Below are 12,211 nucleotides of genomic sequence, written 5' to 3' on the forward strand. Positions count from 1 at the left end.
TTGTTTGAGAATAAATGTGAGATTGAAGGGTGGGTAGTTCTACGTTAATTACATCTGTCCTCCTAATTCCTCAAAGCATTCCTCATCAACTATTTGAGAAATAGATTTAAATTGCACATCACTTGACTCTCCAATTGTGACAATAGCTCCTTTATCAGGTCTGGATTGATTTGATTTAGGCTTTTTTGTAATCATATTGGGTGATGTTTCAATTCTTGTTTGTGACTTGGGATGTAAAAAGTGTTGTGTATGATAATTAATAAATTTTTCCTTGGCATCTTGAAAATCAAATTGTCTAACCTTAAATTCAGCTTGAAGTTGTTTCACTCTCATATGATACGGGCCATTATTTATACGAAACAAGTTGACAACCTCATTAATTCTTTCCATTACTTTTTTACTAGCTCCAATATTCTTACTATTATGAATTTAATGAGTTTAAATATGACTTTGATTACTAACTTTGCAATTTCATATATTAAATGTGTTTGTAATAATGAAAGAATGCAATCCTTGACTGATTTTACTACATTTCCATCATTGGATAAATACCTGGAAATATAACAAAAACCATGATCAAATTCATTATTTTCTACAAAATCCAATAAATGTTCAATGTTAAAGTGGTTTGTCTCCCTGTCAAATTCTTGTTTAATAGAATATAATTTTCTAATCTGTAAATAATTACTAATAAATAAATCAACACTAGAAATAAATTCCTGGTCTGTTGCTACCAATTGTCTAATTTCCGATAGAGATGGAAAAATGTAACCAGTAGTTGTTGTAGAAAAACCCTCTTCTTGTTGGGACATTTTTTTTTCTGGTTTTTTACAAGAGAATTAAATTATGAATGTTTGAGAAGTTATGGAGATAGTTTATTGTTTCTTTTCTTCAGCCTTCTTTTGCATCTTCTTCATGAGACCAGAAAGGAAACCCTTCATTTGCTTCATCAAGAATGATTCAGGAACCAAAGCCAACAAACTGACAACCAAATCATGTGGCCAGTAAGCAGAAGTCAAACCATAGCTGACACCGAATGGACAACCAATAATATCAACACATGATCTAGCATAAACAGTAGCTTCTGGCTTCATCAAAGTAGCTCTTCTAACCATAGTCATGTCAGACTTGACCCACATTGGAGAAAGACCATAAACTTCCATCTTTGGAGCTTCATATTTCAAAGCAAGACTGAAAGCATTAATGAATGACTTGGTAGCAGCATAAACAGTCATCAATGGAGTTGGATATTGAGCAGTATATGAAGAAAGATTCAAAATAGTACCTCTTTCATTCATGATTGGCATAATAGCTCTGGTAACACTCAAAACTGAATGAAGGTTAACCTTGATAAGCTTATCAAAATCACTTTCTGGTTGTTCAGTGAATGGGAATGGAGAATTGTTAGTATTATTAATACCAACATTGTTAACCAAAACATCAACCTTGTTGTTACCAACAACATTCAACAAGGCTTGTTTGATTTCTTCTCTTGAAGCCTTTTCGAAATCAACAATAGCAATAGAAACTTGATTCTTATACTTGGTTTCGAGAGTATTCTTCAAGTTTTGTCCCTTTTCTTCGTTTCTGGCAACAACAATAACGTTGGCTCCACGTCTACTGAATTCATGAGCAAATCCTTCTCCGATACCTATTATTTAATAATAATATAATTAATAATATTTCATCAGAAATTAATTGTCATCATTAATCGGCCAATTATGATTAATAAAAACACCACTCTCTAATAAACCTACCAGAAGTAGCACCAGTAATCAAAACATTCTTTCCTCTGTAATTAGTTGAATTCTTATAGATGAAGTGAGCATAGATAAAACCAACAACCTTCTTGAGCAAGACAAGGCCAAGGATGACACCCAATGTGTAAACGACGCAGGAAAATCCACAACAAGACATTTTTTATTTTCGATCCTCGTTGCTTGAATTGTTCATGGAGAATCTCACACTTTTAAATATTTCACACACAAAACACCTCCACAAATTGTGAATCATATTGATGGTTCAATATTAAATTGACAGTTGGTGGGGGTAATACTTTTGCAACGAATAGTAAGGATGATGACTGTTCATTTGATGTCCTCTTATTTAGTGGTTTGTCAATATAATGTACTATACTTTGAAATGAGTCCATGGAATGGAATTGCTCTTATTGATTTCAGAGTCATTTTCTGGCATGAATAATGGATCTGTATCTCTGTAATAGTAATGAATATTTCCTTGATTATCCATTAGAATGATTGTTTGGGATCTGGTTTTAAAGTAGGTCTTATTTACATAAATGTTGTAATGTGAGTCAAGTCGTGATCTGAAATGAAGAGGACCAGCACCGTCTTTCATAAAGTGTTGTGGAATCAGATTCAACAGGGATGGGTCTTTGCTATGATCCAGTTGTTCAATGTTTGTAAGGTGATTGATAATTTGTTCTTCCTCCTTGAAATGTTCTCTGAATCTATTAGTAATACATTTTTCTAATTTTTGGAGCATTACATCTGGATCTGTGATTTCTCTATTTTCTTTCACAGTTTTTTCAAGTAAATTCTTGAGAAGATCAAGTTTGTATTTCTTATAAAGTTCATTCCTACAATCATCCAAATATGTATTTGAAACAATGTGAATCTCATTATTGATCTCCTCAATTTTGTAATAGTTTAGGAGATTTTGAGCTTGATCATCTCTATTGGTCATGTAAAACATTGGATTTACGCCATCCAGATTTCCCATAATAATGTTAAATCCTCGCATGTGTTTTTCTTCTCCAAAATATTGATCGAGAACATTTTTCCTTAATTCTTCAATTTCAATTGAGGATTTCAATTTTTTTGGAAATAAACAAATTCCATTCACAATAAATCCTCTAGAAATCAAATGATCTGTATCTGCAGTTGGACCAAATACATTTGTCAACACAACCATATTCTTTGTATCTAAATTGAGACTATTTACAATTAAATTTGGAAAATAAATGAAAACAAACCCCATCCATGTTCCTCCCTCTTTCTTATCAATACATGAGAGAATTCTAAATCCTGTTTGAGAATCTACTCTGATATCAATTTCACCTGTAGATCTAAGTGGATCTTCATCTCTAAAATTTTCAATCAAAAAAAAATTAATTTTTTAAAAATCCAAAAATAACTCATACCTATTGTCAACCAAAATGAAAGGGAAGTAAGGGTGAAATGATTGAATACACCCTACAATACACATTTTTTTTATTTTTAATTTTATTCCAATTGTTTCTTCTTGAGTAATGCATCAATTTGTTGATTTGCTTGAGCCAATTCTCCATACCATTCATGATGGTGCATATCAGCATATTGCTTATCTCCTCTAAGTGGACTAGAATTGGAGAGTGGGAACAATACGTCACTAGTAATTTTATTAATTTGATGTTCGGCACTCTTGAAGGTTGATCTATTAAAATCAACACAAGAATTAATTGGTACACATTCAATAGCATACATTCCGATGATGATGAAGATTACAGTTATATTAATAACAATAAATATATAATGAACATGAATCAAAAAAACATACCCAAACACTGATTTGACTACTCCTCTCGCCAAAGCACACAACATTTTTCTAAAATTGATTTCTTCTATTTGTTGTGTAGCGTTAATTTGATGGCACGTGAAGAAAAACAACAAGAAGCAAATTAAAAGGCGCAAAGTGAAAAAAAATGATATCGACACCACAAAAACGTTCCTCTCGAAGAAACATCTCTTCGGGGCCAACATCACTTTCTGGTGGATCGTCATCTCACGCAACAAATAGATCAAGCCATCAAAAGTTACTTCAATTTATTGAACACATTAAATTCGAGACTAACAAGGATAAATTAAATCACTACCTACAACAAATTGATGATATTTTGATCAGCACAACAGAAAGGTATGTTAATAGTAAAATTTGCTGGAAATTGGAAATTATTGTGTAGTGATAATGACTTGGTAAACGAATATTTGCCTAAAATTCTTCAGATTCAACATCCTGTGCACCCTCAAGATTTTAAACTTTTCCTTTCTCTCTTGATTGAAAAAGTTATGAACAAGGTTCAAAATGTTTCTGTTGAAAATACAAAGAGTTGTGCTGAAACATTGTCTTTAATTCTGATTTCTACTGATAGTACAAACTTGATGAAGCGTATTATTACAACAAGTATTTCAATTGTTAGGAAATCTATTGAATTAATTACTCTGGATCCAAACAACAAGCATAATAGTATTTTATTCAGTCACATGTCACTTTTGATTAAGAGAATTTTGAGTTATATTGATAAGGATAATGAAGGTATTCAAACTCATGCTGTACATTTTATTGAAAATTTAATTTTAATGTACAGTAGTATTAATAAGTCAAATATGGAAATCAATGAAGAAAACCTTTCGAACCTCTTATCTTACCTTCAACTTTCTGGTAACACCTACAAGGTTCAATATATAGATCCTTACCCAATTGACTTGAGCTTTGTTTCAAGTTATGCAGAGAATGGTAAAGTTGGATGTTTCAATGTTGAAAATATGAGAGATGAAGGAGCAAGATATTTGGAAAAATTGATTGAAAAATTTAAAAAGGAGGATTGTCCATCATCTGTAATTTCAGTCATCATCCAAGCTTTACTGAATATTGCAAAACAAAGACATGGATTTTGGAACACAATTATTCCTTTCCTTTCTAATCAGGCTTACTATTATTTGGGAAAAGGTAGAACTAACAACACACAAAAACAAACTTTGAAGACTTTATTGAAAACAGCTATTTTGTTTTTATTGAAAATGCCAGAAACTAGACACAAATGGAGACCAACTATTCTTCATGGATTGGGTGAGCTTGATGTAAGCAATACTTCGATCGGAATGATTACTAAATTTGTGGATAAACATACTACAGTTTTAAAAAGAAAGGAACCACCTGCAGAGGAAAAAGAAGCCAAGGTTAGGAAGAATGATATCTCTCAAGCTTCTCAAAATCAAACTGGAGCTCAACCTACTCAAGATTTGGAGCCTACATCAGTTTTATATATCAGCTATGTTCCAAATGCTATGACTAACGTTGAGCTGGCAAATACAGTTCTTGGAAATCTTTCTCGAATTGAATCAAAATCTAATAGACCACCTAAGAATCTTGAGAATAGTAATCAATTGGTTGGTGTCGTTATGTCTGCCCTCTCTAGTCACTATAAGAAAGGTAATACATATTCTTCAGAAGAACAGCAACAATATATGAGTTCCGTACAATTATACTTATCAGAACCTATTCCATCATTCAACTCTAGTCTTGTCACAGTATCTGTACTCCAACAACAAGCAAATCCTTATCAAGCTAGACAAGTTGCTACAACACCTTACGGAAGAAGTCCATATAGCAGAGCTGCTCCAGTCCAATCACAAAAAGCTGACCCAAGACTTACCCAAAAAGATCCAAGAACAGCATATGTTCCTGATAAGAGTAATGCTTTCAGTTCTAATCAATCTAAAGCCTCTGGAGATGATTCTGATGAGGAAGAGGTTGTCACATACAAACAACAAACAACTGTCAAACAAGAAAAGGTTGCTGAGCCAGTTGAAGAAGATGTTAAGGAGGATTTATCAAAACAATTCAAACTTAAATTATCTATTGTTGATGATAACTGCAAACAACAACTCAAAAAATTCAATTGGAACAAGATGTTAATGAATGAAAAGGGGATGAAAAGAGAAGGAAAAGATCACTATAGAATTAAGCTCATTTGTCTTATGGCTGTAAGAAGTGCCGAAACAGACGAGCAATATCAACAACTCTACAATTTCATTAAAGAGGATGTTAAGGGCCGATTCTCACTACTCATGATGTGGTTGTATATGGAGTATAAACACTCCATTGAACAAGAATATAATGTCAAAAAAGAAGAAAGTTCCGAAAATAGATATACAAGACTTTTCCACAAGTTTTTACTCAGTTTCGATAAGAGTGAAAGTATTCTTGCCAGATTTTTGGTTCAATCTCCACACATTACGCAATATACATTGGATTATATTTGTAAAGATCTTTGTGAAAGCGATAATTACATAGGACATGGACTAACAGCTCTAAGAGATATAGTTATTTACAGACAAAATTTAAGAGAAAGGTGTTTGAATATGTTACTAAATTATGGTATTCACCAAAACTCTAAGATTCGTACACCTGCAATCCAGATTTTGCGTGATAAAACTCTGTATACTTTATTTGAGAAAGAAATTACCGACTTTGCATATTCAAGTATTATGGACATGAAACCTCTAATTGAGCAATCAACTTCAACTGACGAAATGGTAGATGAACAAGAATCAAGCACTGATGCTAATAATGAAATTATTAAGAGGTACAGCTCCCTTTATTTGGCTCTTAGCTCGTCGTATTGTGAAGCAACATTTGAGAAACTCCTTAATGATGTTTATGCTAACTACAAGAGTTCAGAAAATATGGAGCCAGTTGTAGCAGTCTTGGAGAAAGACATTTTAAGTACTGTGAAATCGAGCTTGAACAGAGCAACTGTGATACAGTATTTGAAAAATTTCAAGGAGGCCGAGTGTCTCGATATTAGTATTAAGATTATGCAACAATTATCACTTCAACCACAAGGTATTGATGAAAATCTCTCCAAGGTGCTCATTTACACATTTTTCGAAAGAAACATCAAAGATCCAAGAATGGTTTTACCTATTTTGTCTCAATTAACCAAAGAACAAGCCAAGGAAGCCCTTCCAATCGTTTTCAAATCTGTTACTGATGTTGAATTACTAAAAAAGAATATTATCAGTATGGTGACAGCCAATTCAAAGGCCGAGAAGAGTGACAAGCTTTCAGGAGATGAAATTCTTGTAATTTTACATCAAATAGAGGCCAATAGTGAAGTACAATCTGTGGCATTTAATAATACAAGAAATGTACTTGATGCATGTCTTATTGGAGATGGAAAGCAACTATTCACTTCACAAATGTTGAAAACAGCTCTCCAACAAATTGTTGATATTGTACCAGTACCAAAGTTAGTTATAAGAACAGCTATTCAATCTTTGAACTTGCATAACGGTTTAGCTCAATTCCTTCTCAAATTTTCTTTCCCATCTCTTATCAAAAAGAGAGCCTACGAAAGCAAGACAATATTGTTTGGTTTAGCAAAGTGTCTCTCTGATAAGCTAACCTTATTCCAACCACCAAAAGTAGTAGAGTTCCTTTTAGACTTGGGAGAATTGAGTGAAACTGCCTTGTTGGAAGTATTAGAACAGCAAAACCTTAGAGATTTATTTAAGGAAACTATTCAAATTCAGCAGCATCCAAGAGCTTCACACTATAATTCTCTTTTAGCCAACCAACAAACAACAAGTGGTGCTGAACAAAAGTAAATAATAATTTATGTTTTTTTTACTGATTTGAAGATGACATTTTGGTGTAAATATGTTTCATAACTGTAGAAATAAAGTGTTTTTGTCTATATATACAATCTTTTAAGCAATCTGCTTCCTTAGGTGCTAAATGTTCTGTGGTTTTTTCCATAGTTTTAAATCTATCGTATTCATCCAATGGATTCAGATAATACTGACTAACACATCTCTCATAACATAACCCTGTCAAATAAGCTTGTTCCAAATATTTATCCTTTTCAATATTAGCCTTATGTTTCAAGTCATCCATGTGTTGATTGAAAAATAATTGTTGTTGCATCATGAATTGCTCTGGATTCATATACATAAAATTAGGATCATAATAATTGTTATAAGACATTCCGAAATTATTAAAATTATTATTCATTGAATCTTGAGGAAAATTAAAACCAGACATATCCGTTGTTGTCCAAAATTATCGTTTGTCATCATATTATTTTGCACATCTTGTTGTTGGAATGAATTATTAATATTATTATTATTATTATTGCTGGTAGTAGGACTTGTTGTGAAAGGTAAGAATGGTGATTCCGCATAAAACTTTCCTACAAATCCTTTAGTTGTCGGAGAAATAGCTGGTGGATTTTGATTGAGAATGTTTGTGTCGACGTTTACTTCGTCCATTTTTTTATTGTTGTTTTCAATCAAATTGTGTATTAATTTAATAAATAATAATTTATTATCTTTTCTAAATCAGAATATTGTTAAATAAATAATTTTGTTGATTCTTTTATTTACAGTTCAAATTTCTTCAAAACAGTTGACTGAGAAATTGCATTATATGACATTTGAGCTCCCTTAAATTGAACAGTGACAGAAGCAATGAAATTAGCCAACTTGATGGATTCTTCCACTGGAATATCACAAGAAACGAAATAAGCAAAACTTCCAACCCAAGCATCACCTGCACCAGTTGAATCCATTACATCTACAATTTCACCCTCCACATACTTATAGATTGTTTCTCCATTTTCAGTGTACAAAGCAGCGCAACCTCTCTTGCCTAAAGTTATTATGACATTTGAGACTGATAATTTTTCTTTGATTTCTCTACATAAGCTTTCAACTGAGCTTTGATCCTCAACATAGGAGTCAGCCAATTCCTTTCCAATAATTAAAGGTGCTTCTGTTTCATTTGGAATAATATAATCCACATATTTTGGAAGATCAGCAAGTTCAGGAGGTAAAGTTAAGAGATTGACAGCAGGAGCTGGATTAAAAATGGTAATCAATCCTTCTTCCTTTCCTCTCTTAAGAGCATGATATGTAGCATTGAGAGGTGTTTCATTTTGACATACAAGTACTTTACATTGTTTGATATCATCCCATGAGTCATCAACCATTTGTGGAGTAAGATGTTCGTTTGATCCTCCTACAAGAACAATTGAATTATTTCCTGTTGCTTTTTCAACAAAAATCAAAGCTTGTCCACTCACAGAATCAACAATTCTTACATTTTTGTCCACATTATATAAATTATTAGTTCTAAAGTTTTCTTTGCCTTGTTGGCCAAAAGCATCATTACCAACAACAGTAACAAAAACTACTTTAGCCTCCTTGCTCGATAATTTAGAAATACAGACTGCTTGATTAGCTCCTTTTCCACCAAATTGTTGGTCAAAACTATCAGCAAAAAGTGTTTCACCGACTTTAGGAATTCTTTTTACTCCCTATTAGTTTTATCATGATCAAAATTAATTTTGTTTATACATCAATATTATCAATAAATATTATTATCAATAATGACATTGTTGTTGTAGTAGTAAATATCTTTCCATCATCACGGATTTGTAAATACTTACATAAGTAAGATCAACGTTGGAACTACCAACAATAGCGACACCTGAATATATATTTTAAATATTATTCTGTATAGTCTCATCAAACATACCTTGTTCTTGTGTAAACCCATCAAAGGCAGACTCACCAATATTGGCACCAGAAGGAGAGGAAGCGATCATTTTTTTTAGAGTTGGAGCTTTTTTAAAACCCGATTAGACTTGCTCGGCCACGGTGACTATTGAATTTGAAACTTGATTATTTCAGTGTTATTGTTGTTGTATGATGACGATAAAGGAGGAGAGTAATCTTTAAACTCTTCAAAATTCATTTCGTACTTTATAATGTTGAAGTGCTATTATTATTCAAAAGGTGTCAAGCCAAGTGTGTACAAGAACAAAATGGAGCAGTTACATTCTAGTAATTTCATAGAGCCCATTATTGTACATTGATTTGGCGCCAATAAAGTTCAAACTGTAGACTGGACAAAGTGAGGCGGTTTGAGGTTTTTTTAAAAAAACATAGCGCCAAAAAATGTCTGAAGAAGAACATAACGAATCAGGTGAAGGTTTTGAATCATTCAACTATGAAGAAGATGAAGAACATGAAGAAGAAGAACAACAATCTTCACCAAAACAAGCAACATCACCTTCTCAAAAATCATCAGCCCCTTCATCACCAGCAAATAGACAGCCATCATCTCCATCTATGAGACCAACATCAACAAGGAGTACTAAAATGCTTGCTCAATTCTCTTCAAGGCCTAGTACAAATACACACTTTATGGAAAAGTTTGAACATGAAAAATCCGACTATTCTAACGACAATGTCCCTGTTGATGATAGAGTTAGAATTCTTGTAAATACAGATAAAAACAACGAAGTTGAAGGTGAAACAAATAATGCGGATGAATCATTTGAATCATTTGGTGACGAATTTGAAAATAAGGAAGAAGAAATTGAACCTACAGAGGAATATAAGAATGATCTCGGTATTAAACCGTCTGACTCCCATGAAGTTCAAGAATTGAAAAAAGCTCTCAATTCAGATAAACAATTAATTGCTAAGCTTAAAAAGAATAACCAAGGTCTGAAGGAGCAACTTGTACAACTCAATCAAATAGTGGAGGAACAACTTGAACAAAACGGAGTTAAAATTCAAAAGCCAAAACCAACAGTCAAAACAGTTCTTGTAGGAAATGATCAAGAGCTTAAACTTTTAAGAAAACAACATGAAATTGATAAGAAAACAATTGAAAAATTACAAAAGCAACTCTTTAGTGAAGGAAATCCAGAAAGAATCAAACTTTTAGTTAATAAGATGAGTGAATTAACTAAACAACTAGAAGATCTTGAAAAGGAAAATAAGAGCTTGAAGATTATCCAAAGAGAGCAAAGCAAAGCTCTGGAAACATCTGCTGGTGTTCAAGACAAGACAATTGATGTTATGAAGAACGAATCAAGGTTCCAAAGCGGTAAAATTGAACAGCTGAAAGACAAGATTAAAGAGCTCGAAGAAGTAGTTAACCAAAAGAATAAGATGCTAGGTGTTCATGAGCAAAAAGCAAAGAATTTAGAAACAATTTTGAAGAGAAAGAACTTGACAGAAGATGGTGTCACAAAAATTGATGAATTGACAAAGCAAATTGAAGAATTATCTAAAGAAAATGACAAATTGAAAAAGGATACTATTGTTATGAACAAATCGAAAGAAGTGTTGGAAAAGAAAGCAAAAATGATTAGTTACCAATCCAAACAAGAAGTTAAGAAATTTTCTCAAGAAAATACAGAACTAAGGATGATGTTAGAAAAGAGAGAGAAGGATATAAGAGCTTCGAACATGATTCTCAAACAAAACAACCTTACTCAACACATGATAACCATTAGTCCTTTATCTACTCCAAATAGTTCTTCAGACCTTTTTGCAACCAACCAAACATCTACAAATCAACCAACAAGTGGTGGTGGCTCTTCTGGTAGTCAAAGAAAGGTAACAGCAAGTCCAAGTCCAACAGCTCCAAAGACAAAGACTGTAACTAAAACAACAAATGCTGCTGTCACTGAACACAAGAAAATAGCCAAGAAGAATAATATTCAAACTTTGGGAGAAAAGAAGAAGAGTATAACAAGCACAGCTCAAGAAATTCTGAATACTGTTGAAGAAGCAGTAGATGATGAATTTTTCGGTGATGATTTTGCAGGAGACGACTTTGATGACAGCGAAGAACCACCAAAGCAATCATCTAACAATAACGAAGAATCATCAATATTTGCTCCAAGTTTTTAAATAAAAATTGGTTTTGTAATTATCTAAAAACCCAGTTTATTCGGTTTAATTAAAGCTGATTCACAGTTCTTGGGAGATCTTTATAATTGTTATTAATTACATAATCATCAAACATTACTACATACCTTCCATAGGAGTTTCACTTTCACCTTCAACTCTTTCGAAAACGGCATCCTTGAAAGCGTTAATCTTTCTCATTTCTACCTTTCTGATCTTTGGGTCCTTGATAACTCTTCTCAAGAAGTATGAGTTCAATTGGATATACTTCAAGAAAGACAATCCGTTACGATAAGCCTAATTAAATTAAAAAAACATCCGAATAATAATAATTAATATTGATGATGAATTTAAAAAATAATTATTCAACAGCGAGTATTGTTCATGATGACAAATTTTGTAGTGATGAAGACAAGATACGGAAAATGTTTTAGAGGCCTGCAGGAGAGAAAAAATGACTTACTTGTTCAGACATCGTTTGATATTTTTTTTAGAGAGGGAGATGTTTACAATAACTTTAATACTGGCGACCATTGCTGGTCATTTTTACTATTCCACTCAAAATTGAGTTTAATTGAGTTTTTAATATTTAAAACCTTAGTTTCTTCCTCATTCACATATTCTCTTTGATTTATTCTTCTTAGACAATCAAAAGAACTTGGAAAAAACGCATGGTCTTCACTTTCGCTTTGAAGTGAATGTTTGTTGTAAAACAAAAA

At 32.5% G+C, this 12,211-nt stretch overlaps 6 protein-coding genes across 6 annotated transcripts; 2 read left to right on the forward strand and 4 right to left on the reverse strand.

Moving 5' to 3' along the window:
- Window positions 1-48: 48 nt before the first annotated feature.
- Window positions 49-390, reverse strand: NAEGRDRAFT_68832 (uncharacterized protein; the record flags this gene model as incomplete). The annotated part of the gene is made up of 1 exon (XM_002675875.1): window positions 49-390. One exon carries the CDS (start codon window positions 388-390, stop codon window positions 49-51), a length of 342 nt encoding a protein of 113 aa, XP_002675921.1.
- A 463-nt stretch (window positions 391-853) lies between these two features.
- Window positions 854-1,932, reverse strand: NAEGRDRAFT_80123 (Short-chain dehydrogenase/reductase). Its single transcript, XM_002675876.1, has 2 exons — window positions 1,758-1,932; window positions 854-1,651 (listed from the first exon to the last, which is right to left on the reverse strand). The coding sequence occupies exons 1-2, from the start codon at window positions 1,915-1,917 to the stop codon at window positions 876-878; spliced, it is 936 nt and encodes a 311-aa protein (XP_002675922.1). The 5' UTR covers window positions 1,918-1,932; the 3' UTR covers window positions 854-875.
- A 198-nt stretch (window positions 1,933-2,130) lies between these two features.
- NAEGRDRAFT_68834 (uncharacterized protein) lies at window positions 2,131-2,934 on the reverse strand (the record flags this gene model as incomplete). Its single annotated transcript, XM_002675877.1, has 1 exon — window positions 2,131-2,934. The coding sequence occupies one exon, from the start codon at window positions 2,932-2,934 to the stop codon at window positions 2,131-2,133; it is 804 nt and encodes a 267-aa protein (XP_002675923.1).
- Window positions 2,935-3,917: 983 nt separating this feature from the next.
- On the forward strand, window positions 3,918-7,391 carry NAEGRDRAFT_80124 (symplekin; the record flags this gene model as incomplete). Its single annotated transcript, XM_002675799.1, has 1 exon — window positions 3,918-7,391. The coding sequence occupies one exon, from the start codon at window positions 3,918-3,920 to the stop codon at window positions 7,389-7,391; it is 3,474 nt and encodes a 1,157-aa protein (XP_002675845.1).
- Window positions 7,392-8,133: 742 nt separating this feature from the next.
- On the reverse strand, window positions 8,134-9,391 carry NAEGRDRAFT_80125 (ribokinase; the record flags this gene model as incomplete). Its single annotated transcript, XM_002675878.1, has 3 exons — window positions 8,134-9,100; window positions 9,233-9,273; window positions 9,322-9,391. The coding sequence occupies 3 exons, from the start codon at window positions 9,389-9,391 to the stop codon at window positions 8,165-8,167; spliced, it is 1,047 nt and encodes a 348-aa protein (XP_002675924.1). The 3' UTR covers window positions 8,134-8,164.
- A 352-nt stretch (window positions 9,392-9,743) lies between these two features.
- On the forward strand, window positions 9,744-11,495 carry NAEGRDRAFT_49916 (uncharacterized protein; the record flags this gene model as incomplete). The annotated part of the gene is made up of 2 exons (XM_002675800.1): window positions 9,744-10,210; window positions 11,117-11,495. The coding sequence occupies 2 exons, from the start codon at window positions 9,744-9,746 to the stop codon at window positions 11,493-11,495; spliced, it is 846 nt and encodes a 281-aa protein (XP_002675846.1).
- Between the last annotated feature and the right edge of the window lie 716 nt (window positions 11,496-12,211).

Source organism: Naegleria gruberi, assembly GCF_000004985.1.
Source record: "Naegleria gruberi genomic scaffold NAEGRscaffold_31, whole genome shotgun sequence".
Lineage (NCBI taxonomy): Eukaryota > Heterolobosea > Eutetramitea > Acrasida > Naegleriidae > Naegleria > Naegleria gruberi.

Excerpts from the sequence above, each read along its gene's own strand:
- NAEGRDRAFT_80123 (XM_002675876.1), bottom strand. The coding sequence starts at position 1,917 with ATGTCTTGTTGTGGATTTTCCTGCGTCGTTTACACATTGGGTGTCATC. Across the intron at positions 1,652-1,757 it reads GATTACTGGTGCTACTTCTG|GTATCGGAGAAGGATTTGCT; the intron begins GTAGGTTTATTA and ends ATTAAATAATAG.